Here is a 27,398-nt window from a genome sequence, read left to right as displayed (position 1 = left end):
TATAACAAACATGCGTCAGTATTTCTTTTGACATTCATCGTGCTGTACGTAGATTCTTGTATTGGCACAGCAGCAGGTGCTTGAAGGTGTTTTTGAAGGTGGCGTTGCAGAGGGCGTAGCAGGCTGGGTTGATTGTGCTGTTTATGTAGCAGAGCCAGTAACCAATGGTCCAGAGGGAGTTTGGGATGCAGACGGAACAGAAGGTGTTGATCAGGACCATCACGTTGTACGGTGTCCATGTGGCAACAAAAGTAACCAGGATGGCCATGATGGTGCGCGTCACCTTTTTCTCCCTGGAAGAAATGCCCTTCCTTTTCCACTTTGCCACAGCACTCTGTTTTGTCACCTGGAAAATGAGAAATTTTCATCCATCATTTTTAAAGACACATTAGCACCTTATAAAGTTGTTAAGGCTGCAGGGCAAGCAGTCAATTATTTACACATCCAGCAGACATGAAGCAACATAAGCTTTCATCTTTTTTCTGGTCACCACATCCAATATTTGCTTTCTTTTAGCTCAGTTTTGGTTGGAGTAGTAAAATTATGTAGCCGTTCAAGCAAACAACTGTTTTTGTTGTTATACAGTATTTGTATTAAGAATCTACAGCCATGCTTGCACTTATGAACAACTTTGCTTTAAATGCAAACATCAGCATACTAACATACTAACAATGACAATGTTAGCATGCTAAACTTTTGGAGGTATAATGGACACCATCTAAACTTAGTGTAGTAGTATGCTAACATTTGCTAAATAGCAGTAAACACAAAGTACAGTTGACACTGATGGGATTTTTGTTAGTTTTGCAGATTTTATAAATAAAAGTATTAGAAAATTAAACATATTGATCTGATGATGGCGCTACACTGAAATTTAAGGGATCACGAAAGTTATTAAAAACCATCCTGAGGCCACTAAAAAACACAAATGTAAACCTCAGGGGTGAATTAATGTCTGTACAAAACTTTATGGCAATCAAATTGCTGGACCGACCAACCCTTAGGTCTTAGAGTGTGTATGTGTTCAGGTCTGATTCCTGATTAATAATTTTCATTTTTTAGTCATCTGAATCATAATGCACAATATTTTACTCAGTAATCAAATTTACCTTGAACAGTGTCCTTGTGACCATACTTTGTCTGTCAGCGGCTGAGTTCTGCGGAGAAGTTGTTTGATTTGTCTGTTTCCCACCATTTAAGCCTTTCTGTAATGTCTCAGGGGCCACAGTGTCCTTAGACGTTGAAGCCTGGTTGCTGTCTCCCTTGGAGTCCATCTGGTCCGTTCTTTCTTCCGGACACGGTCTGCTTCCGTTCTGCTGCTGCAACTTTTCCTTCTCATCTCCAGGCTCCACCTGAGCGTCTCTCATTGTAACGCAGTTGTTCTGGCTCTCACCTCCATCCTCCTGGCTGTGAGAGGGGACCTCTCCCAGACTAGTACCTGAGGTCTTTCTGCTGTCTCTCCTCATGCGGCTGCGGCTGGCCTTGGAGATGCGCCAGTAGAGGTAGATCATGATGACTACTGGTAGGTAGAAAGCTGCTATGGCTGTCCCAAATGTCACCGCAGGGTTTGAGAAGAACTGGATGTAGCACTCACCTGGTGGTACGGTTCTCCCACCCACAATGAACTGCCAGAACAAAATAGCTGGAGCCCACAGGATGAAGGACAACACCCAGGCAGCAGCGATCATCAGACCTGCCATCTTGGTGCTGCGGTGCGCTGGGTAGCTGAGCGGTTTGGTGACGCAGAAGTAACGGTCAAAACTAATGATGAGCAGGTTCATGACTGAGGCATTGCTGACAACATAATCAACAGCCAACCACAGGTCACACACTACTGCTCCCAAGGGCCAGTAGCCAATTACAATATAGACAGTGTAAAGGTTCATGGAGCAGATGCCAATAATGAGGTCAGCACAGGCCAGGCTGAACAGGAAGTAGTTGTTGACAGTCTGCAGATTTCTGTTTACCTTTAGAGAAACAACATAGGGCAGGCTGTCAGATGCTAATCTTTTTTTGTGCAATGTGATGTGTGTGTTCTCATTTCTATTTCATTACCACTCACAGTGGCACATGCTGTATTCTTATCTTTAAGCCTGTGCATGCTTTTCATGGTGTATGAAGATCAATGTTTGAAACTTTGATCATAAATGATCAAAACAAGAAAACCCAAACCTTTATAGAGAGCATGACCAGGATGTTTCCGATGACGGTGATCACACTCAGAGATCCAGCCACCAGAATGATGAGTACAATCTCTACAGTCGAGTAAGGGCTTCCAGAGAAGAGGCTGGTGTTATCATCACTGCTGATGTTGGTAGTGTGGGAGAAATTCAGAGTCTCCATACTGTCTGGTTTTGGATATCCTTCTCACAGATGTTTCAGGCTCGAATGGCATCTATACAAAACCTGGTAAACACAAAGATTATGAAGTAATCAGCCTTTTTGAATCTATTTTGTATTGCCAAGTATTTCCTATCTGTGTGTGCTTTTATCTGTCTGCACAGCTACAGATGCAAAATTGTGCGTAACTCACAACGTGTAATATTTTGCAGGTGTTTGAGTGTAATTGAGCTCACGGCTTGGTCTGGGGGTGAAGGATAGACAGGTGAGCAAATAAAGGCTGCAGCAGCTGTGTTTAAAATATACAACAGTGTCCGTATCAGGAATAACACATGAAAAGGGTTGGAATCTGCGCAGTCACTGTCATCTCGTGCTCCTGCAAAACTCATTCCAAGCAACACAACTCTTAACACACGTCTCGGAATAGGCTCAGTGCAGCCACACACTCTGAATAATCCTCATCGAGACAACACACACTGAGTAAAAACACTAGCATCAAACACCAGCAGAGAAATTACAAACTTTCTCATCTTTACAGTTTGAACAGTTTGAGTGACTTCACACTACTCAATAGTTTCTTTAAAGAAAATATATAGATGTGTGTAATGTACCACTTTTTAAGTAAGGTCAACAAGAAGGGAGGAAAATCAGCAATTTGCTTCAACATATAATTTTGTCTCTAGTAATTTATGGAATTATGGAAAAAAAACTAAAGGTGCATAACAGTAATAAAGAATAGTGCAACTACAGTAATATTGCCTCTCTCCAGCATCATGCAACAGTTTCACCACATTGGATGTCTGCATCATCTCTAAATACTAATGAATGTGGTCTTTTCTCGCTTTCACCTCCATTACTTTCTGAAAAACCGTAAGAACGCAGTTTTACTTTAGTAAAGATTTAGTGTTTTTCACTTTTTTTCATGGCTGTGTATGTAACCTCAGACATCTTACCTGGACACATTGGTATCTTTTACCCGTTTCTCTCAAACAATACAGTGTAGGCTATAATTGTTTTATTCTTATCTGGTGTTTGTATACAAAAAAAGGCTTTCTGAGCTTTGTTTATATGAACACTGTATGTGTTCACCTACTACTCTAAAACAAGGCACCTGCTCAGGCCTTCAGGTAAAATTGCAATCAGCAGTGTTTGCAGGCATCAGACTGAAATGTATTCTGCTTTGAATGTGGGGTTAGTTTTGACAGCAGTGTGTTAGCATTTGAACAAAGGGCTGTAAATGTGCACATAGTGGTTCAAAGTCATGGGATAAGTTTGTAGAGTTTTGAAACCTGTGTTCAAGCAATGAAAAACGACTAGAGTTTGGTCTACATGAACTGCTGCTGTGCTAACTGGAGTTAGAGTTTTGCACGTGTGGCTTCAGTTGTTCCCACTGTCGTCTAGCAATTTAAAAAAAATGTAATGGAAGCTAAGGTTTTATTGTCAAGACAGGGCCAAATCTCTGAGGCTTTAAGTTTTCTGCTGCAACAATTTCTGCCTTATGTGTGAGAAAAAGGGCGGGGGGGGGGGGGGTATTCTTTGGCACTGGAACTACTTGTTCTGAGAGTTATGAAAGACTGTTTCATGTTCACAGATTTCCACTGGTGCCATACATGCGAAAACATTTAGCACTCTTGGTGCTTTGGATAAAAGCATCTACTGAACAACGTGCATATAGAGATACCTGGGGGGGGCATTCAAAATGGCCCCAGGCAAGCAAACAGACAGCAAAACACCACAATTAAGGCAAAGTATCATTACGGCTACTATTCTGGAATCAGGAATCAGGAACAGACCCGGAACATAAACAGCTTAACAACGTGATTTACTGATGCATTCTGATCAGAAAATCAATGTAAAGACACTTAGTTGAGACTATGAAGGTTGTTGCATTCTGTTAAAACCTTGTAAGTGACTCCATTAGGCCACACGATAACATCGTACTGTACCTGAGAGATGTTTCCTTCCTGCTCTTACAGCCAGATGAAACTTCGTTACAGCATCCCTAACTCTATCACTTACTCATCAAAGACCCATTCTGGGCCTTTTCTGTCGCAGATGAGAAACAGCGGGTGTGTGTTCTTGTGGTGTGGGTGTGTGTGTATGTATGTGTATGTGTGTGTGTGGGTGGGTGGGTGGTCTAGTTTAACTATATTTGTGGGGTCCAAAAGCCCGGAGTCCAGTATACTTGACCCAAAATGCCACACCCCACAACTTTAAAGGGCTGTTCTAAGGTTAAGACTTGGTTTTAGGATTAGGATGAGGGTTAGAATTAGGTTATGAGGGTAAGGGTTGAGGTGAGGGTAAGGGTTAAGGTTAGGATGGCTGTGATGGGTTAGGGTTAGGGTTGAGGGGCTGGGGAATGCATTATGTCAATGACGGGTCCCGACAAAGATAGTGCCACAAATAAGTGTGTAGCACTTTGTGTCTGTGTGTGTGTGTGTGTGTGTGTGTGTGTGTTTGTGTTCCATTAATGCTGAACAGGTTGTCTATAGTGGGTTTTAAGAATATTATAATATGGTGAGAGTGAACCAAAACAGTAAAGTAGCGGTCGGACAGTTATGACCTAAAATTCACTACTTTTTTCTACTTGTCCCATCCTACAAAACCTTTAAGGAGGTTTCCTTAACCAGCCGAGCGTCACACTTTATTCTACTTTTAATCTGTTTTAATCTATTGTTGCTGAATTTTAATCTTCTTTTTTACTTTGTTTAATCCTTTTGAATCTTATTAATGTATCTTTTTATATTGTCTCATGCTGCCTTGTGTTTTTGTCTAGATGCTTCATGTCTTGTGTAAAGCACTTTGAATTGCCTTGATGTTGAAAAGTGCTATACACTCACAGTTTCCTCGCCTTACTAGATTGCCAAGTGAATTAGAACACACACGCACACACACACACACACAAACTTGAGTGAAGAAGATGTTTCCATGTGAATTGGTTAGTAACAGAGCCAGATATCACTGCCTGTTCACAAGCCTGTCCTCACTTCTTCCCTTCATTCACACTAATAAGACTTATATTGCTGGACCTCCTTAATTGTAATCCAGGGCTACTGGAGAGAGTCAGAGAGGCAAACAGTATTTCTTTGACGGCACAGAAACATAGTAATTAGATCCAGCAGATGCTGCCTGCAACAGCTACCGGTAATATGCTTCTATATAGTAGTACTCATCTGGCGGGGTGAGCTTGGCTTTAAAAAGTCTGTATTGTCTTAGATATAATGAACTATACAACAGTCAGCTGCAGAGCCAGTAGTTACCGGCAGATGAGATGGTAAAACAAGGGGTTTGTTTGCAGAGACAAGAGCGGACGCTACACAGAGTACACAGTTTCATCAAAAGGAGGATTTAACGAGTACAGTGATCAAAGTGGTGTAATATTTAAATGTTTCATTGCAGAAGAGATTTCTATCTCATACATCTATTTTATTGTTTACTATATTGTTTTAGTACAAACATATTTCTGTATCTGTAACATCATTTTGGATGTTTGTACAGATGCATTTACATTTTCAAATACACATTATGTATGCATGTGAGATCAAATGACCTAGACAAACACAATGCATACACTTAGTTCCAGGCATTATTTGAGGTCACACACTATTTTATTTGCAAAAGCAACATTTGACAGATTTGAAATAGTTTTTCAGTATTTTAAAGTAAAGGTTCCTGATGTCATTGCACTAGTTACTGGAAGTAGGTTTGCCACATACGTTTGTTGTGATTTCAGAGAAGTGTGTCCTGATTCCTAAGAGTGGGAAATTTCACATCGACCTGAGCTTGGGCTTCGCATAGCAGTGTAACGGTGAGATGAGAAAATCACTGAATATTCAATGAATCACTACAGAGGAGCCAGAAAGAAAAAAAGACGAGAGAAACACTAAGAGCATAAATGATAAAGTGGCCAGGTTGGAAAGGACTTAATAATAACATAGGTTAAATCTGAAATTATAAGGTTCAAAGGAAATATTACACCAAAACTTTTCTGTTGTTGTTTTTTTAAAGAGAAGGGATTCTGAGAGTCCATCTATGGGGACAGGAGTGAGATAGTTAATTAGCAAAAATTAAAAACGTGATCTCATCTTGTTGGCCTACAGTTTCAGGGGGGAGCTGCGTATTTAAATCTAATCTCCCTATGATACACAAACATATTGTAACCAGGGGGATTCCTCCGGAGCAGGGAGACCGGGGAATCCAGAGGTGGGATCTAATGCTGGTGGCTGATTGAAACCATTCAGCTTAGGACAGAAATTAAAATAAACATTTCTTAAACAGTCTTATGGAAACAATAAAAGTTACACTCTACAGTGATGCTTGTAGATCTAATCTACAATAAGTAGAAGCTTCATGTGACTACAGCTGCATGTAGAGGGTATAATTCCAATCAATATATAACATATCCCATTATATTCCTGGATTTTTCCTTTTATCTCTGAGTGTGAAGTGACATTTTCATCATTATTTTTTATGGTCCAAAAGTATGGCTTTATGTTTCTATAGTGCATCATTTTGTAATATTTGCATACGACTCACAAGCCATCTTTATTTAACTTAACATTATTTAACTCAAGATTTTTCTACTTTACAGCCGGGGACAGGAAAAAAGATTTTCCAACTTTAAAGGTGCTGAAATGTACTTGACTTTACCCGTGCCTCAGCTTACTGATATTAAAATCCGATCCAAGTTGCTGTTCAAAAGTCAGAAGGATTTTCTAAGTAAGTAAGTGAACTTAGTATTGAACTTAGGTAGTTTGGTATATATCCACAGAGAAATGTCATCTTACCTTATCTGCTCGGAATGACATGGATGAGCTGTTTCAGTTTGGTCCATGTTACTCTCACCTCTGTCGACACACTGGAGCAGAGAGAGAAGCAGAAAGTAACCCGATGTTGATGTCGCTCCTCCTCTGACCAAAACCAGTGTGTGTGTGTGTGTGTTTGTGTGTGTGTGTGTGTGTGTATGTGTGTGTCTGTGTGTGTGTGTATGTGTGTGTGTGTGTGGAGAGAGAGAGACTGACAGCAGGGAGGGAGTTATGGATGCCATTATTTTTGTTGGATCCCGTAAGCTTGGGTCGCATATTTGAATGAACAAGACACGGACAGAGACGGACAGAGATGTGTGTTTCAGGACCATGGAAAGAACGTCCCTCTCAAGCACAAATGCATCATATTCCCCAGTGGTATAAAAGCTGTAGGCAATAATGTGGAGTGAAGTTTGAGTGGCTTTGGCATAAAAAACAAATGTTAAAGCACTATTAAAAAGACGAGAAAAGGAAAGGGTCACAGTGTTTTTCTGTGGCTGCAGGACTTTAACCTTTAAGTCTCGGTTGCTTTGACCTTTTAATCAAACCGGTGACGCTGTCTGTCCCAGTTGGTGGATGACCTTACTTTGATGGAATTACAACAAAGAATAATAGTCCCTCTCCGCTAAACAATACTGCAAATGAAACAAGAAGTGTGCCATCAAACAGGCCCAATGATTTGATATGAGAAAACATGAGATGCTTCATTGCTGGGTCCTGGTCCATACTTATGGCACCATCAACATTGGTCTGTCAGTTTTGATTTGCTTGGATGTAATGTAAACTGTGTCAGACATTGGTACATTTTATATTCTGTGTAATCGCTATGATTTTATACATGTCGCAGAAAACTGTGTCGGAGCATCCATGGCCATCAGCTTCTCTGCTGCTGTTTCACCATTTGTTGTGAATTCAAATCAATATCAGGCATTGACTGTGTGTCTCACATGTGTGTCTTTGGTTTACTGTCTCCTCAAAGCTCCTTTCTTCCAATTTCCAAGACACTGAGGCTTGTCTTTTTTTGGTACTAATTCTAAATATTTAAATATATATATATATATATATATATATATATATATATATATATATATATGTATTAGCAGTATAACTTACCCTCGGGATGTGTGAAAACACAGATTTAGAATTAGACTCTGGTAATAAGAATATGTAATATATGAATGGTAAAAGACACAGTTTGGCAAATACACTTATTTGCTTTCTTGCAGAGAGTTAGATGAGAATATTGATGCCACTACCACCACTTTCACGTCTGTATGGTAAATATTTAGCTACAGCCAGTTGGCTTATCGTAGCACAATGACTGGAAACAGGGGGAACCAAGTAGGTAGAGGCCACTCTCTTGCTCACTTATTCACTACTCCCTAAATTATGTACACTCAAACGTTTACTCATTGTGAGCAGTCAATTGAAATTTTAGACACTTAGTTATTATCATCTTTTTGCATCATCACTGACAGCTGTTGAGTTGCGCAACTGTATTTTGCAGTTTCAATTTGCATTGTGAATGACTAGCAGAAAGTAGTGTAAACGCCATGGACACTACTTTTGTAATTTCACTGTGGAGTTTTTAAGGGCACTGTATATAGCATTTTCACACTCAAAATTCAGACACCCAATGGCAGACAGTAAATGTAGTGCACTGTACAGTAAATAGGTCTCATCCACAACCATAGTGTGGCACATAACCTCCTGCAAAAAACACTACTTGCTGATTTATACACAAACTCAGACACAACATGTTCATTTGTGAACGTTAGAGGTATTGGTACAGATGGTGGGTTTTGTCATCTTTGGACAGAGCTAGTCTAGGTTTTCCCTGTTTTCAGTCTTCAGGGCTAAGCTTAGCTGATGTCTGCTGGCCATAGCAACAAAACTGTACCGACGTGGGAGTGGTATTGATATTGTCATACAACTCTCAGCAATAAACAAACTCATTCTTTGTAACCCAGTTAGCATTGACCGCAGAAATAACAGGACCACATAAGTATGAGGGCATATTTTATGGTTCTTGCAATTCCACGTGAAATGTCAGAACATATGTAGATAGCTATTTTCATGATACTTTCTTTGAGCAATGGCTTGTGTTTATTTAAAGCTCGACATTGAATGTATAATCTGTGAGGGTCAGACTCTGACTGAGTGTCTGCATTTGTGAATGTGCTTGTTAGAAGTCATTGAATCCTTTGTTCTCTTGTGTCAGATGGATTTTTTTTTTCTGTAGAGTTACATGCAGGCTGATACGTTCAATACCCAGCACAGTCAATTAACATTCATGGGCCCATTTTTCAGGACAAACAGACACCATAATAGAAGCATTGCTGCAGGCCATAAGATGTATTGTAAAAGCACCATAAGTGATAAAAACCATCACCTCTTACACACACACACACACAAAACACACACACACACACACACACACACACCCCTTTAACCTCTCACACTTCCCTTTCACTTCTCTATCATCCATTTTCTTCTTATTTACTCTTATTTCTGTCCATGTAAGCACAACAGTTTCACACCATAAAAAACTCCCCAAAATTATTACAAATCTTTTATTTTCTTCACAGTAAGACGAACAACATCATTCAAATGTGCATGAGGAATAAAAACAAAAAAACAATGAAGCTCTTTCCTTTTCACTATGTGAAGCAAAGCCCCAAGGCTGCAGGGAAATGAGGTCATCTAGTTGGGGCCCAAGCAGCTGTTTGAATGGAGAGTGTCCACACACAATAGCAGCCCTCTATTTAACTTCTGACAAGACAGCCTCACATTTTCTGAAATTAACTGGTGCATTCAGTTCTTGACAAAGATGGTGAATTCAGAAAATGTGTAAAAGAAAGAGAACGAAAACCTCAAAGTCACACTGCACGTTTTTCTTCGCTTAAATAATTTTATACTACATCATATGCTAATAAGATCATGTTGATGACTCAGACATTTACTGTAGCTCTTCTCGAAGCCTGGAGCAAATTGTGACATTTTAATGGTCATCTACTGGCACTGATATTACCTGTACATAAATTACCTTGAGTTTGTGTGTCTAATGCATTACAATCATATTCAAATAACAGAGCTACATATTTGTATTTACAAAGATGAAGACAAAAACTGTGATCTTTGAAAAACAAAAATGGTTGTTGAGGGAATCTCCAAAATCCTAAAAGACTCTTCTAACCTTCTGGATGAAAAATGATTTCCTCTGCTGCATGTTAAAAAAACATATTTCAACCAATCAATTTGTGAATGGCGTTGAAAATATAAAATAAGACAAAGTAACAAAGTATCAATGCAGAGAAAACGTTTATATTTTGTTTAACAATGCCCAAATTGAACACAGACATATGTCACTTCCGGCTACCATCTTTATTTGAATTAATAAACAGTTTTGTGGGTGGAAACAAGTTAAAAAATCTTTTTTATCGTATAGTGGTCAGAAATTTTTTTAGTCCTTGTTGTTAGTAGAGGCTTTGAAGATTCTGGAAATATCTTCAGAACAGAGATAAGTGTTATTCATTAAACTTCTGGGCTTTATCACCAGGTATTTATCCTTTAGTAAAAACTGATACTTATCTCTATAACTCTATACTCTATAACCTTAAAGGAGAATTCCAGCCATTTTTTACATTAAAATAAATGTATAATGTATATTCTTGATCGTCATGAATATGCGTGAACTTTCGAATGAAAAAAACCAACACAACTCAGTGCAGGCAACACGGAATAGCTGCAGCAACGTGTGTGAGCTTCCACTGAGCTAAAATAATAGATAACGGGGCAAGTTTTAGAGTGCCTTTGTGCCTCTTAACAGACATTAAATGCAATTAAAATGTCTGTGCAACATGAACAGGGCCCTTACGTGACAACAAGATGTTGTTTTCAACTCAGACATTGTTTCACCTACCCTGGTCCCTGTCTCGATCCCGCCAGTAGCTGGTAGCTGCTAGCTGCTAGCTCCTAGCTGCCGTCCAGTTAGTGTGTTCAGCCAGGCCTCAGTGATAATCATCCCGACAATAATCCACGGAACGCCGGTGGTGGGGCTATGTCCTCCAGAGGACAGGTCTTGTCACGTCTTGAAGGTTATACCCACCTAAAAAAAACAGTAGAGCGGAGCGATCTGCACACTGTCCCTTTTCCTGCTACAATGGGACTTCAGCGCGAGACTACAGCTACCTTCTCTAACGCTATCACTGTGCAAGCCACATACGTATTTGCCCCGTTTCCATGTAGGTACATTGTCACTGATATGGTCACAACCACTACAGTGCTCAATTACTTATTTTTGAGGGGAATAAACTTTAAGTTTTTGTTGTGAAGCCATGACCTGTCTCTTGGAGGACATAGCCACACCACCGCCGCTTTGTAGATTGTTGGTGGGATGATTATCACAGTAGCTTGGCTGAACAAACTCACCGGACGGCAGCTAGGCGCTAGCAGCTAGGTGTGATGAGCTAGCAGCTACCAGCAGGATTGAGACAGGGACCAGGGTAGGTGAAATTAAACAATGTCTGAGTTGAAAACGCATCTTGTTGGGCCTTGTTTACGATGCACAGACATTTTAATTGCATTTTATGTCTGTTAAGAGGCACAAAGGCTCTCTAAAACTTGCCCCGACAACTCCACTTATGACAATATTCCACTTATCGTGGTGAAATGACACTATGATGTATCCCTGTGGATGTTGTTGATTCACAACCTTTTGATTAACAAAGATTGCACTTGGGTTGTCTGCACAAAACCTAAACCAGTCATCTATAATGTAGATGACTGATGACAGCAGAAATAACCCAAATAGAAACACTAATCAATTGTGTTGAAGGGCTACTCCAGCAAGTTAGTATACAAAGTTGAGTCACTCAAAAGAGACAGATTAAAAACATAATGGTGAAGAACAAGATATCCTAAATTTTAGTTACTAGTGTAGGTCAAACCACAAAAACATTACACATACAACACACCCTACATTTTCCCATTATGCAGCAAATTTCATTCAATCCGCCCTGCCTCCGTAACTTCTTTTAAACCACACACGTAACTAAAAAAACAACTGTTTTTACAAGCCAAGTACTGAGGATTAAACTGAACTTCATGTGTAAAACTGGTGGAGTGCCCCTTAAAGATTCTAAGTTTTTATGAACTAAATAATAGTGACAACGTCTATCTCCCCGACTCCAAGGACTCATACAGATTTGCTGAAAACACTGTGAATCTGCCAGTTAACACTAACCATCTTTAAGTGACATGTAAACACAAATGAAAGCCATTGTCTTTTACTTTAAGGTCCAATTAGAAGCATTTTCTTCAGGCACTTCTGACCAGCTCTCGTGTTTCTGTCACTGACTGATTGTTTGCCTCATGACTCTGCTGCCATCTGGTGGACTAATGTCTTCCTCTTGTCTCACCAACACCTCCCCGTGCAGTCTCTTCTGTCTCACAGTCTTGCAGTGGTTGTCATCTATTTTGAATATAAAGTTCATATGGCAAAATAAAAGAGACACAAACCGCTTACAACTGACTGGATGTTAAAACGGAAAAACTAGTCTGAAAACTGAAACTAATCTTAACCAAAACTGCAAGTGATCTAACCAGCCGGCATACCTTTGCAAACCAAAGTCACTCACTAAATAAGTGAGGCCAGCTCCAGTGCAATAAAACATGCTAAAATCAGAATCTATCTAATCTCTAGAATACCTGACGGAACTCAGGTACATGTACAGGCTCCTATAACACTTTCAACTGCATCTCTTTTCATCAGCTGATGGAGTCTGCTTACTGTAGCTAACATGGAGATGGCTGTGCTGTTATGATAGGGCTTAATAAATATGTCTAACTACAGTCAGTTTACTGTAGTTAGATGCTGGAATAATTCTGTATGGATTAGTTGATCTGTCATCATTTGATCATTGACCGTTTGAATACTGAATTTGATGCGATGTTTGAAACTTACATGATGAGCAGACCAATATATAAATAATAGAAAACAAATGTTTTGCAACTATCTGTGCAGCAGTATAGAATCATGTATCACACACACAAACACACACACATACACACACATATACACGCTTGTTACGGTAATAGGTCCCACTTGGAGAACTTAAATTCTGTGGGACATAATGAGCATCAGAGTGCTGACAAGCTGCTCTAACATTTCACCATTCATCTCACACTCATGAGGCTCTGTCACTTGAAAGAAAACATTTCTTGTTGCTTGGGGCTTCTGTGGCATGGTTGTATCATGGCGACAACAATACACAGCCCTATCCTTTCAGAGAGAAAAAATTAAAAATAACACATCCTCCTCTGAAAAACTACAACAATCTGTTTTATTGTTTGATTATTATAGAAGGCTTTTGTATTGTTGACCTTAATGTCTTTCCACTCTTCTCCTGCTCATGTGTTGCACATGCACAAGTAAATCTTTCCATGTTCACTGAGAGTGGTTTGGGAAAAATATGGTGCTAGTTTGCATGATGTAGGACCATCTGCAATGGAAATCATATGTAAAGTGAGGAGATGAATTCTGACCACGTCGCAACCTTTTCCCATCCAGTTTAAACATAAAACCATTATGAATATGGGGGTTCACTTGAGGTCAACTTAATTCTGATCATTACAAGGTACCCCATTCTAAAGCCCCTTCCCAAGCATAGGGCTGCTTTTAGTACAATCTGCAACCATCACTTATTTTAATGTACATATTTTTCTTTATTGTTAAACACCGCTGAGCATTGTTGTGGTATTCTGTTTGACAATTGGTCACATTAAGACATTAAGACTTTTTGCTATGTATGGTTGTTTATGGTGTGTGTTGTCTTTTATGTCAGTGCCAACGACAAATTTCCTTTTTATGACAATCTAACAGATAATTATCTGTATTTGTATCATACAATAAATTCAGATAATTGTGTGGTCATATACATGTCATTCATATAGATTATTATTCATTTAAACATCTCATGTACAATCACATCATTTGGAAATGATATATTCATGTTGTAATCGTTTTAGTTGTACAGATTTCAGGTGCTTTGGCCACAGAGCTCTGAAGACTAAATCACACAATCATTTGAATTCCTGGATGTGGTGATGGAGAAAGCCTAACCACAGGGTGTAACCCTCATTTGTGTCCTTTCATTACCTGACATTGATGCTTAATAACACTAAAGGACAGCAGGCCTTCCTTTTCAGAGCAACTACTTTTTGGAAACTTACTTTTTGCTCAAATGTTCTGTCTGGTGTGTTGTCAATTTTTACACCCCTGTCCTTAAGAAACAATATTTTGACTGTACATTTTTATAGATGGAATGAAAAATAAACTTTTTGAATTTGAGTATTGACATGTCCATTTAGAATTATACAAATGTATTAAATGTATATAAAATCAATAAATATTGCAAAGACGTGACTAAAGAAATCAAAGTCCCCTATACATCACATACAGTGTATATTACTTATTCTGTTTACAGGTCCGATTCTAATAGCTGAACCTTCCAACACTAAAAGTGTCTCCGTTGACTACTCATGACAGAGGCTTGCAATTTATAAACCACAGAAATCCATGGAAGTCCAACAGAAAAATAAAATAAAAATAACAAAACAAAAATGATGATGTATCATGACAATATTTTGACTCGATGGGACACAAACAATAAAATCAAGTGTATGATATAGTAAGCAAAAGTTAAGAGAAAGTCAGAGTTTTGACTAAGACACAAAATGTATATATTGACTTATTAATTAAAAAACAATTTTGACTTATTTAATCAGAATTTAAATTTTGATATACTAAGTCGATTCAGTAAAAAGGAATTAATAAGATAGACCTACTAAATACATTTCATAGGCTTCATTTATATTTGTTTATTATAAATATATATTTATAATTTGACTCATTAAATACAAACTATGGGATCCAAAGTCAAAATTGTGAAATTGTAGCCTAAGTCAAACTTACTAAACCAACATTATTAACTACTAAGTAAATTAATATGGAATTGGTCAGAACTTCACAATAAAAAATGTGATGTACATTCAAACTCTCCACTGTTTCATGACTTTAACAAAGCGTATAACATGTCTGACTTTCTAGACGTAGTTTCACCTGGATCATGTCTAACTTTTCATGTGTTTCTTTAGTCTTTTCTGGGATTAAATGGTTTTCCAAAGTAATCACAGAGCAGACAAATGTAAGTAAGAAGCTTAAAATGTTTAAAGAAGCTTGTTGCTCTGTCACGCATGCGCAGTTCACAGGTATGTGCCAAGAGAACAGGAAGCGAACACTTTCAGACTCCGAAACTGATGTCAACTCCGGTCTACTCCCTTCTTTCTGTGAATAATACAAGCTGTGCTCAATCCCTTCGGCTAGTTGAAACGCAAGCGAGAGAGCAAGCTATCGTGAAAGCCGCGCCTTGTGGTTCATTTATATTTGAGTCTTCGCCGTGAAATCGGGAGCTTGAGTGCGAGGCAAGGGCGTGTTTTATCTCAAGTCTTAGAGAGACACACTGCCCCCTCCTCCTTCTCCTCCTCCTCCTCCTCACTTGATGCTAGCTCGGTAGCCTTTGCATGTTGTTACACTCGTAGTTAAAGTTGTGTTATAGTCTGCATTTTTATTTATTTAATTGGAGGTCAGCCTAAAAAGAAGATGGGATGTACTCTGAGCACGGACGACAAGGCGGCGCAGGAGCGGAGCAAGATGATCGACAGGAATCTGCGGGACGACGGAGAAAAGGCAGCCCGGGAGGTCAAGCTGCTGCTGCTCGGTGAGAGAAAGATGGATGGATGGACGGAGGGACGGGGTCTTGGTCTATTTGCTGGAGAGGGACTTTCCTATTGCCCACCGTTTGTTCCAAACCCAAAGCCAAATGTTAACGTTGCATGTTAAACATTTTTTTTGCAATAGCTCCCATTAAGTTTTACTAGCGGCGTTAACGTTAAATAACTTGACGGGGTTAACTTAACTTTGATGAAACAAAAACAAGCGGTAGCTAGAGTGTAATACATTTCAGGGCTTTATACAATGCAGTCAACGTTAAATTAGCTACAATGTTGGAGTTGCCGGAGTTCCTTTAGGTAATGTTCAACAGGAAATTATATAATCTTAGGAAATAATCCATTACACATTTCACTGTGTGATTAGCTAGTTTTGTTCCCGCAGTAGCCGCTCTTACCCAGCACTAAGTCAGTAAGCTAATTTAGCAATTAGCTACTTAGCTAGGTTAGCGCATCAACGCTAGCTTGGATTAGTTACGTTTGCCAGCTCATAGACGACTAAAACGATGTCTGAGATGTTATTTCTTCAACTGCATGTCCAAAAATGTATCTACTGTTGTGGCTAATGTTACAGATTGACTTAGCTGATTGTTACAATTTTTAAATTTACAGTAGCTGACCATCTTCCTGTTCCGCAGCCATTCATCACCTAAACACGAACGAAACGTTAGGCCGGTTGACTGTTAACCGTTAGCTACGTTATTCTGCCAATCTGCAAAACTGGAAGACAGCTATGTGTCCATTATATAAATGTCCGCCCATGATGCGACTTAGCTACAAGTTGGTGTTTGTGTGAATGTCAAATAATGTAGTTAGTGATGTAGCTAGGTTTAGAAATCAAATAGTCTGGATGCCTTCTGTTAACTCCAGGGAGGCTTGATAAGATAAATGTTGCATATTCACAATTTCTAAACAGTTTCATTAATCATTTCCTTTTTAATATTAATGTAATTTCTTGTGTATGGAATTTTCATACTCTATTTAAACCAAAACGAGGTTACGCTGATAGGGTGTCTGAGGGGAAAAAAACATTAGTGTGGTCATTTGAATATGGTGATCAATCCCCTTGAACAGGCAAATATGTTGAGAAAATCGTCTCACTGAACTGACAATTAACATTGTTAAAAGACAACATTGAAGTTATGGAGCCATGACTTACAGATGTCCACATCCCTCTATCAGTATTACATCTCAAAGTTGTATTTCATTGTCTGAAGGAAAATAGCCACACCTTCTCTCAATTCTCCCTGTTACTGGTAGCTAATGACCACTGCTGCCTGTTTCATTCTGGATAAGACAGGCAAGAGGTTGCATAGCAACCTATGCAGCCTGGCTGACAGCAAAAAGCATCTCTGGCAACTAAATACACACACACACACACACACACACACACACACACACACACACCACACACACACACCAGAGGCAGCTAGTGCATGCTGAGTGCATGTCTGCCTGAACCATGCAGTCTACAAGCTGTTTTGAAAAAGCAACAGTATTGTGCCTATTTTTAGATTATCGCCGCTCAAACAGGTTTGTATGTCTTCACGAGTCTGTTTTCAGATGGGTGATTTCACCACAATCATGGACAATGTACAATGCTCTGCTGCAACAGTCAGTTCGTGTATGTTTGTGCGTAATTTGAGATGGACCTTATTTGAATTTTCATGGTTGTGTTTTTCCCTCGTCACGATTCCCACAAACACCTGTGATAGATGTCTGGGATTGGTTTGTGGGTTTTTTGTCTGATTGGGCAATTGCCATATGTCTTTAAACACAAGGATGTATTTCACATTTGTTGCAAGTCTTTTATATGACAGTGTTTTTGATCAAGACATGGATTTGCAGCTTTACCTTAAATGCTTATTGCAGTTTCCCGCTGTCAGGTATCCAACAGGGCATGTTTACATGCAGTAATCTGCAAATGACATGCTCTTGAGGGGGAGGACTTCCTCGGTTGGTGGTGATGGCGCAGTGGATATGACCTGGAATCGAATCCCTCTGCAGTACATCAACCAACATGTCCCTGAGCAAGACACTTAACCCATAGCTGCTCCAGAGGCGTGCAGCCTTTGACATATATAGCAATTCTAAGTTGCTTTGGATAAAAGCTTCAGCCAAATGATCTGTAATATAATTTTGACTGTTTGCACAAATGCAAATCATAAAGATCTTTGTGTGTAGTAAGGGTACAAATCGCAGAGTACCTCTTAATACAATACAGGCCTCACAATACCTATGATCATTAAATTGCTAGACAATCCTATAATGATACATCACAATATCCAACTATGAATACAAATTGCCCATGGAAAGGTTAAGTGCAGTTAGTGGGGGGTTCTCGCCTTATTCACTGCAAGTCCAAACTGTTAGAACACAGTTCTGCACTAATCTGCAGCATATGTTTTTTTTATTTATAGAACTATAGAGCAACTATGGGTCCAGACTTTGGACTTAAACGGGCTTGGGCATCTGTTATTTTCCTCAAATTGTTGTTTGCCATCCCATTGAAAACCTCTTCCTTTTCAGCTTTTTAACTTATGTTCAAGTCTCCTTTATTCATGTGTTGAGCACCACCCTGAGAAGCCATGAAGTAGTTAAGCTGGGAGCAGGGAAATCAATTTAGAGCACCTTTTTTTTCTTAATTGAAATATTAATGTTTGGTGCAAGCCTATCGATTCTCGTACTGCACGAAGAAGGACAATGTTCCTGTGTTGATATTTTCCCACATCCCTAGTGTGTAGTGTCATTTTCATATGTTTACTGTTTGCTGGGGATACATTTGCGTCCCATATGCCTTGAGGGGAATGTGTGTTCCCTGGTTCAGTGTAGCCCTTACATCCTTGCATTGTGACAAACTTGAACCATTTCACGTCTTTCACTTTTTGCCATAATTGCCATCCATTAAGCCCTTCAATTTCAGCAGCTCAGTGAGGTGTGTGGGTGTGTTTAGATATTAAATTTAAGTGTGTTATATGTGTTCAGTAGCTCTGTGTCTATGGTGTGGCTGCTTGTCAAAAGGGACGATATAATGGTGAACAGTTTTCCTCACCAGGGAGCTGAGAGTCCCTGCTGCGGTAAGGTAATTAAAATGTTGTGTACTCAGCTGAAAACACGGCTGTATCTCAGAGGAGCTGGGGATTCGTATGAGATGCTACCAAACACTTCTTCGGCTCATTTAAATGGATCACATTTCACCATTTATTGTCCTCTTTGTATTTCTTAACTTAGACCTTTCTAAGGCTGTGATGACATTATACTCATGCGCACATTGTACATTGGTCTCATGTAAATCTTATGGTTAATATGAAAAATGCATCTGACAGCACTGAGTTCAGCTCGCCAGTCTGATGCAGCATGAGTTTCTAATCCAGGGATGTTTAAACTGTGTATAATCTCATTGACGGAGGATCCAGTTGATTAATCCAATTACACTGTTAACTGGCTACACTGGGCCTTAGACACTTCTTCCACTTGAACGTGTAGCCTCTAATGTGTTGCAGGTTAAAGTTAACAAATATGTATTTGACAGTGATTTGTCTTTTTGGGTGTGGGATACAAGCTGCCATTATATCCCATTGTTTTAGCATCTGATTATTGTGTTTTGACTTTAGGACTCAAAATATGAATTGCTGCATTTAGTTTTTAAGTCACAATTTGCATCACTGAATGTTAGGAGAGGCCTTGACAACGGAAACAAACTTTAACCAAAACTAGAAGGGCACACGGAAAGCACAGACTTTCAACAATGCATGCTCTCACAATCTAGATGCATGATGCATGATCTCACAATGTTATTAATGTGGTGTGAATCTTTACCGGTCTCGGTCACATTTTTCTGATTGTTCTGACACCACATGATGCAATGTTATTGAAAGGGTAAAATAGTTAGTGTATGCGCCAGTGATTCATATCCGCTCAAAAATCTAATGGATTCCTTTCTTTGCCCATGCTATAGCTTTCCACCAAGTTATTGTAAATCGGTTCAGTAGTTTTTCCGTAATCCTGCTGACAGAGAACATGACCTCCTTGGCGTAAGTAATGATCCCTTCAAATATTGTGAAACCAGACAGATAAATGAGGCTTCATGTCAGAACAAACCCTTAATTCAACAGGCAAAAAAGCTGTGTATGCATGAAGTGTGTTTATATCACTTTTCAGCAGTTAACTTGTGATGACTTTTGGGGGGTATTTTAAATACTGTACCGACTTGTCTGTGATATATATGTAAAGTAATAAACATTATCAGTAACTGCATCAACTATAATTTAATTTTCTGTGCCGTCTGTTCTCTGTTTCAGGTGCTGGAGAGTCCGGGAAAAGCACAATTGTTAAACAGATGAAGTAAGTGTGGAGGGTCAACATTTAACATTTAAGAACATCTCAACTACTGTTTGTTCAGGGAATAATTTACAGCAGCACACACCAGTGTTTCAGTCACTTTGACTGCTCAGACTGTAAAGAGAGCAAACAACACACTTTGCTATATCTGCTATCTGCACCAGATCACCTGACCCAGATGTGATCTTTAGTAATCAACTACTCACGCATTGTCAGACCTATCTTCACAGCGCTGTGGAGTGAGGTCTGGCTACACCACAGATACATTCTAGAATATGAAAAAAAGAAGCTGTGGGCCATTTGCATTTCTTTAAATTTAGGATAGGCTGGACACATGGTTAAACATAGTTTACTCTTGTTGTGTATAGCGGTTGGTACTTTGTTCACAGCAATCCCCACCATTCAATCCCAAAACATACCAGTTAGATAGTAAATGGTGTAAACATATCACCTCCCCATGTTTTAGACTGTAAATTCCATTTCCAAAACCTAATCATAGTAACTGTATAATTTGTCTTAAAACACAATCCATTATCTGCCATTCTCAGGAAATTCTACCAGTCGATCATAATAATCTATTTTACAAAAAATCTATGAAAATGTGCTAATGTCCCCTCTTTGTGTGCTAGGATCATCCATGAAGCGGGCTACTCAGAGGAGGAGTGTAAGCAGTACAAGGCCGTTGTCTACAGCAACACCATCCAGTCCATCATTGCCATCATCAGAGCTATGGGACGCCTCAAGATTGACTTTGCTGATCCAGCCAGAGCTGTAAGTGAAAGAAAACTAAGCTGACATTTACCCTGTATTTGGGACATAATGGTTTGTATATCTGTGCAAATATATAGCTCAGTGCTATAAGGGCAACAGCTTGTTGGTCATATGTCACCCTTCCCTACTGGGCAATTTTCTTCTCACTTCCCCCTCTGCAGCAGGTCAGATTGAGCTGGTAGAAGTTTCTGCATCACATTCATAACACTATTAAAGCAGAGGCTTACTGACATGAGAACTGTCCATAGGTCCTTCAGTTGCTCCTGCTGTGCTGCTGATCAGGACAGATTAAAGTACTTAATAAACACGCTTACAGTAATAATCAGCAACATATGTTTTCCTTGATTTTTGGAGGCTTTGTGCTCATTGCTTTGGTGTTTTGTATGAGGTATATTCTTACATGTTGCAAATAAATACAGCATATTGATGGTTATTTAAATTTTAGTTGTTCCCGTAACACACTACTGTTTCATTTTGTAATTCCCCCCCCCCCCCCCCTGTTATAACAAGAGGGTTAGTCATTGCTTCAGCGTGACTGGCCTGGCCATCACTTCCAAACAGGCATGTTTGTCAGTAGAAGAGAACTCTTACTGTGATTTTTATATTTAAAAAATTACTGTCCCTTATTTCATCCAAATTCAATCAGTTAGGATTAAAACATCATTAAACCAAATAAAATGTCATTGATGGTAGAACAAGTGTACAAAACAATGCTACTAAACCTGTTTCTTTTGACATTAAATGCACTGTAAACACTTTCCTAGCAAAGCTGTCTTACATATAATAAAGAAGTTTTGGATTAAGACTTTAATTGGATGGACTTTGTGTCGTTAGGATGATGCACGCCAGCTGTTCGTCCTGGCCGGTTCAGCAGAAGAGGGTTTCATGACGGTGGAACTAGCCGGGGTCATCCAGCGGCTGTGGAAGGACGGAGGCGTTGAGGCCTGCTTCAGCCGCTCCCGAGAGTACCAGCTCAACGACTCTGCTGCTTAGTGAGTTGGCTGCACTTGTACACATATACAGGAACTAGTGATTGTACTTTGATGAATAACTTCCATTCTCAATTGTTTAACTGCAGACATCTGTCTTATTTTTTTAAATCCTTCTGTCTTTCTTTTCTCCTCCGAAAGCTACCTGAACGACTTGGACAGGATATCCCACAGTGCTTATGTTCCCACCCAACAGGATGTGCTGCGGACCAGAGTCAAAACTACTGGTATTGTGGAAACACACTTCACTTTCAAGGACCTGCACTTCAAGTGAGTGCTACCACCACGGTTTGTCCAGTCACCTAACTGTAGTTAAATGACGACTACTAGCGGTGCTCTCTTCTGGTTCTTGATCTCTGAATTGCTGCACACATCTTAAATTTGTTCAGTGATTTCAAAAAGGTTTGGTGTTGTGCTAATTGACGGATTTTACCGTGGATTGGAGAAACATTTGACAAATCAGAGCGGGCAGGATAAGGATTGATGACTTTTTCCTGCACAGCTAAGTCACTACAGTCTTGAAAAATAACAGAAAAATGTCAATAAGAACGGATAAGATGGGCACAGCTGTTTGTGTCACTTCAGTAAGGTTAGCTTTATCCTGTAGGTTTTTTCACCACACTGAAAACAAATCGATTACTGACTCCGGAGAAGAAACTATCCCACATCTTGAACCAAATGACGATCATAAAGTTGGTGTATTATTGTAAAGTGGGCAACACCACAGTAAAGCGACAGTAATAATACACTATGGCTACACAAAAATATGGACTTATTATCAATGACTGAATGTTGGGTCAAAGTTTAGGGGCATCTTGATGAGTTGACATTTGTTTGTGCGGTGCATTATTTAACAGTGTGTATCTATGATATTTCTGCAGAATGTTTGATGTTGGCGGTCAGAGATCAGAGAGGAAGAAGTGGATCCATTGTTTTGAGGGAGTCACCGCCATCATCTTCTGTGTGGCTCTAAGTGACTATGACCTGGTGCTGGCTGAGGATGAGGAGATGGTAAGACCCTTCTGACTTTGACGCACCCTAACTAATTTGTTTTCCTTTTTTTGGTTACCATTGTTTGTCTCCCCTCATCCAGAATCGAATGCATGAGAGCATGAAGCTGTTTGACTCCATCTGCAACAACAAGTGGTTCACAGACACCTCCATCATCCTCTTCCTCAACAAGAAAGACCTGTTTGAGGAAAAGATCAAAAAGAGCCCTCTCACAATCTGCTACCCAGAATATGCAGGTGAGAGAGAGACCCACGTACAGAAACACTTGTATGCCGAGCAGGTGTGTTTTACATGCAAATACTGTATTTTTTATGTTGGTGCCGCACATAAACCATTAATGCCAGCCAAGTATATTTGGGGTTTTTAAGTGATATCATTTAGCTGCGGTCCGCAGGTCCCAAACTCAAGCCCTTGAAAGTTTTTAGAAATTAAATAAGGTAATTTAAACCATAAATTATGCTTTATAGGTCTTAAAGGCCTTGTTGGGTTTGACTCAGGGAGCCTGACAACAAGTTGAAGGCAACATGTAGTTTAAAATATATATATTTTTTCATCATAATATTTTTAATAATGCTATGTAAACACATACATTTCTACACACAGGGGTTTTAAAACTGTGTTTGAATGATGTTCACTTTTTAGACTGAAATGAGGTCCAGAAAATACTCTTACATTTAACAGTGTCTGTCGGCCCCTTGCTGCCACTCAAAGGTGTGGCAGTCTCTACAGAGGAGACAAAGATATTATTTTATTCTCCTCTCTGCTCTGCTCTTGAACTGTGTGGGCTGCTTTATGTTTTAGAGCATGTGTCCTTGTCTGGTTCACCAATGAATATTGCACATTTACATGTTTAGAGTTCATTTTCACATAGTTTCATTTTAATAAATACATAGGTTAGAAAAGACATGGAACCCCCTTAAATAAATACATAATAAAAAAGGTGTAATTATTCTTAATTACAAATGTTCTGATCACACAGTAATAGGTGTGGTTTTAAATATGAGTAGCTATTTAAAGACTCTGGGCCAAATCGCACAAGAAGCCTTATTCTACTTTACAATAATTATTTTTCCTACTGGCTGGCTACTCCATATCTTTGTGGAAAGCCCTGTATATCAGACATACAATTCCCATATCACTCAATACCTAGTGGGCCGTTTTGGTGATTTGACAGTAAATATTATTTTATTTGTTAATTTTACTAGAAAAAGGTCTTCATTTTAACTTGATAAAACTCTTTGTTGTGCTACTGTTGTGCGCTTTTTCCCTCCTAATTGTGACGTGTTTGTCCGCCCCCCACCTTCAGGCTCCAACACCTACGAAGAGGCTGCAGCGTACATTCAGTGTCAGTTTGAGGACCTGAACAAGAGAAAGGACACCAAGGAGATCTACACCCACTTCACCTGTGCCACCGACACCAAGAACGTGCAGTTTGTGTTTGATGCCGTCACTGACGTCATCATCAAGAACAACCTGAAGGACTGTGGCCTTTTCTAAAGGTAACGCCTGCTGCTTCAAGGACGAGCTGGGCGCATAGTGTGGTCTGTCAGTTTTCTCCTCTAATCCCAGTGTCTTTGTGTTCTTCTTTCTGTTCAGGCAGCCTGGTGGCCGGCTTACCGAGTGACTTTATTCAAGGGGATTTTGACTGGAGGGAACTTCATGGACCCTGCTGAGAATGTCACTTTTAACCTCTTATTAACTTATGTTCATCTCTAAAAGTTTAAAGACGGTGTGTAGAAAAAACATTTTGTGTAAAATATTTGTACAACTGTCTATGGCTGGGGATTTTTCACAGTTTTTAAAATGTGCTTGTTTTACCTTATTATCATTGTTTTCAAATTTTATATAAAAAGGGGGGCCTTGACATTGTTTTTGTCCATAAATGAACACTTTTTGTCTTTTGTTCGTAGGTCCTTGTGCCTTGCATGCGTTAGTTGCAGTGTTTTTCTTTTTGTTCAGTTAGTTAGATATAGATTTATGTAGATGTTACCATTGAACTCTTCCCAAGCCGCCCCTGAGTCCATAGTATCTATTTTTTCAAATGATTTCATTGTCGCATCTTTTTTTTTTTTTTTTGCCTTCTTGGACAAACCAAGCAAGACCAAGTCACTCTATAGACCATTTCACTCTGACTCTTGACAAACTGTGAGAGCTGTGTGTAAACCTTTTCGGATGTGTGCAACGATTGGGAGCTTTGTTTTGATTGAGGCCAAAAGCCAGTGTGTTTGTGTGTGAGAATGTGTACACAATATAAAACAAAGGGACTTTATTCCTCTACTTGTCATCCTCTTTCAAAGTTTTTATTTTTCTAAGTGACCAAAAAGAAGCTACTCTCTGTAATAAAAAAGTGCACATTGTTGGTGCGCTGCTACAAACTGTAACATTCCTGATTGACTCATAAAGCAAAGAAGCTTTGAATAGAGGATGCCAATGGCGGCCTTGTAGCAGACAGTAGGACCATATGTAGATCTGTGTTCTGTGCGTAGACAGACGGAGATGTGGCTGGGTGCACTGTTATTGCTCATGTGTGATGGTTTCAAGTTACATATCCCCCCTAGACCCCAACCCTCTGTTTCCATTGGATGGGCACATTAGTGGACTAATCTCCATGATTTTGCTTATAAAAGAGTTGCTGTGGTAAAACCATGGCAACTTATGCAACAAACAATTATTTTTCCTGTCTTTTTTTGGTGTGTGAATATTAGTGTTTTCTTACAGGAAATTATTTGACTGGTGAAGCAACATTGTTTATCATAGACAAAACACAAAAATAACACAGAAGTAGGGCTGAAACAATAAGTCAATACATGTTGTGTGAATGAGCTATTCAATTAAATGCTAACTATTTTCAAACCCAATGAATATTGAATATCAATGTCAGTCATATACTGGCTCCCGCCTCCAATATGAGAATTTGTGGGGGTTTTGTTAATTTAGTATTTTTGGGCTTATAAACTTTTTTTTCTCAAATATGTTTCTGACAAAACGACTGAAAGAGAAAATAGTTGTCAGGTTAATTGATTGTTGCAACATCTTCGTCTCCAATCACTTGGGAAAACTTCAGTAATTGACTGTCTCATACCTTCATAATGATAAGTGGCCTTGACCAACTGCCACTGTGCTCGTTTGAAAGCCGTCTCTCTCTTTCACGTGGATGGGCCAAATTCTCTGGGTTGGCAAAGCGGTTTACGCCTATCGCCATTTCTAGCCACTGGGGGCCATATGCAGGCTGGGGAAACTCATATTAATGTTACAAAACTCATAAATGGGACCTTTAAAAGTTAATGTATTAAACGGCGTTTGTTACATTATTACCTTTGTGGTTTTGATGATTTAATAAATGGATGTTGCGCTACTCTTATTCAGATATAGTCAATTTCACAGTTTGGTTCGAGAAGTACGGAAAACAGCTTGTCTTTTTTGATTATATAAAAGTATGAACCTGAAAGTATTAAATAGGACCTGTAAAGGTCCCCTAAAGACATGCTCTGATTTGTGTGTGTGTGTGTGTGTGTGTGTATATATATATATATATATATATATATACATATGCTCTTTAGGCAAATAGGTTACACTTACAAATTCTTTAAAAAAAGATACTCCTTGTCACTGCTATGGTCAGAATCTATGAATATGTAAATATGTTTTATTTCAAAGGTTTGACTGCTGGTCACAGGATTTCTCCTGCGTCACTGAGAAGTGTATGTGCCCTACAGGTTTCAAATCACTGTTGCCTTTTGGACCATGAGTGGTTCCCAGACTACTTGTAATGTCACAAAATTATCTCAAATGATATAACCCTTGTGTGGTGTTCATATTTTTTGTTACACAGCCAGTGGTCCCGAGTCTAGTGGACCCAGCACATTAGGCTTATAAATCAATACAGCAATAACAATTTATGTAAAAATACTTAACAGATGTTAACTTTAGCAACAATATATATATATGGTTCTTGCTTTAATAATCGCCCCTGTGAGATCACATTTATGATCATATGATAACTTTCATTTTTTTGTGAGAAAACAAGGAAATTCAATTAGAAAAAGGTAAAAAAAAAAAAAAATAGAAACAAGATTGTTGATGATTATTAGTGCTTATTTCCTAGAACTTAATCAGACCAGGTGAAAGTGCTTGAGATGTAACAATTGTATAAGTTTGTGTGAAACTAGCAGGTGCAGAAATACAACATGGATTCATAGCACTTACATCTAAATATACTCAGGTCCAGTAGACCCAAACACCTTATTTATAACAGTTATGTGAAGGGGGGGGGGGGGGGGGGGGGTGTATTGTGTGCAGTCATTGAAAATAAGTAATTTTTTATGGCCATTGAGTCTGAGTTAGAAAAACT

The 27,398-nt window shown here is 39.1% G+C and overlaps 2 protein-coding genes across 4 annotated transcripts; one reads left to right on the top strand and one right to left on the bottom strand.

Moving 5' to 3' along the window:
- On the bottom strand, nucleotides 1-7,269 carry LOC116694648 (muscarinic acetylcholine receptor M2). Its single transcript, XM_032524441.1, has 4 exons — nucleotides 7,128-7,269; nucleotides 2,173-2,406; nucleotides 1,110-1,967; nucleotides 1-346 (listed from the first exon to the last, which is right to left on the bottom strand). The coding sequence occupies exons 2-4, from the start codon at nucleotides 2,341-2,343 to the stop codon at nucleotides 35-37; spliced, it is 1,341 nt and encodes a 446-aa protein (XP_032380332.1). The 5' UTR covers nucleotides 2,344-2,406; nucleotides 7,128-7,269; the 3' UTR covers nucleotides 1-34.
- An 8,139-nt stretch (nucleotides 7,270-15,408) lies between these two features.
- LOC116694650 (guanine nucleotide-binding protein G(i) subunit alpha-1) lies at nucleotides 15,409-25,715 on the top strand. Of its 3 annotated transcripts, none has more exons than XM_032524447.1 (10): nucleotides 15,409-15,550; nucleotides 15,791-15,925; nucleotides 20,237-20,279; nucleotides 20,906-21,047; nucleotides 21,882-22,039; nucleotides 22,178-22,306; nucleotides 22,918-23,047; nucleotides 23,130-23,283; nucleotides 24,354-24,546; nucleotides 24,644-25,715. In XM_032524447.1, the coding sequence occupies exons 2-9, from the start codon at nucleotides 15,808-15,810 to the stop codon at nucleotides 24,542-24,544; spliced, it is 1,065 nt and encodes a 354-aa protein (XP_032380338.1). In that variant the 5' UTR covers nucleotides 15,409-15,550; nucleotides 15,791-15,807; the 3' UTR covers nucleotides 24,545-24,546; nucleotides 24,644-25,715. The 3 variants fall into 3 exon arrangements, with proteins under 3 accessions (XP_032380338.1, XP_032380337.1, XP_032380336.1); XM_032524446.1 differs by having other exon boundaries at nucleotides 15,409-15,629; XM_032524445.1 differs by having other exon boundaries at nucleotides 15,410-15,925.
- Nucleotides 25,716-27,398: the final 1,683 nt, after the last annotated feature.

This window comes from Etheostoma spectabile, chromosome 8, assembly GCF_008692095.1.
Source record: "Etheostoma spectabile isolate EspeVRDwgs_2016 chromosome 8, UIUC_Espe_1.0, whole genome shotgun sequence".
NCBI classification, from domain to species: domain Eukaryota; kingdom Metazoa; phylum Chordata; class Actinopteri; order Perciformes; family Percidae; genus Etheostoma; species Etheostoma spectabile.
This window is presented reverse-complemented; position numbering and strand designations above follow the sequence as displayed.

Bases quoted from the DNA above. Each gene is read 5' to 3' on its own strand.
- LOC116694648 (XM_032524441.1), bottom strand. From the start codon at position 2,343: ATGGAGACTCTGAATTTCTCCCACACTACCAACATCAGCAGTGATGAT. The intron at 1,968-2,172 runs GTTTGGGTTTTC...GTTTCTCTAAAG, and splicing joins TGGTCATGCTCTCTATAAAG to GTAAACAGAAATCTGCAGAC. The intron at 347-1,109 runs GTAAATTTGATT...CTCATTTTCCAG, and splicing joins TCACAAGGACACTGTTCAAG to GTGACAAAACAGAGTGCTGT.
- LOC116694650 (XM_032524447.1), top strand. From the start codon at position 15,808: ATGGGATGTACTCTGAGCACGGACGACAAGGCGGCGCAGGAGCGGAGC. The intron at 21,048-21,881 runs GTAAGTGAAAGA...TTGTGTCGTTAG, and splicing joins TTGCTGATCCAGCCAGAGCT to GATGATGCACGCCAGCTGTT. The intron at 22,307-22,917 runs GTGAGTGCTACC...ATATTTCTGCAG, and splicing joins TTCAAGGACCTGCACTTCAA to AATGTTTGATGTTGGCGGTC.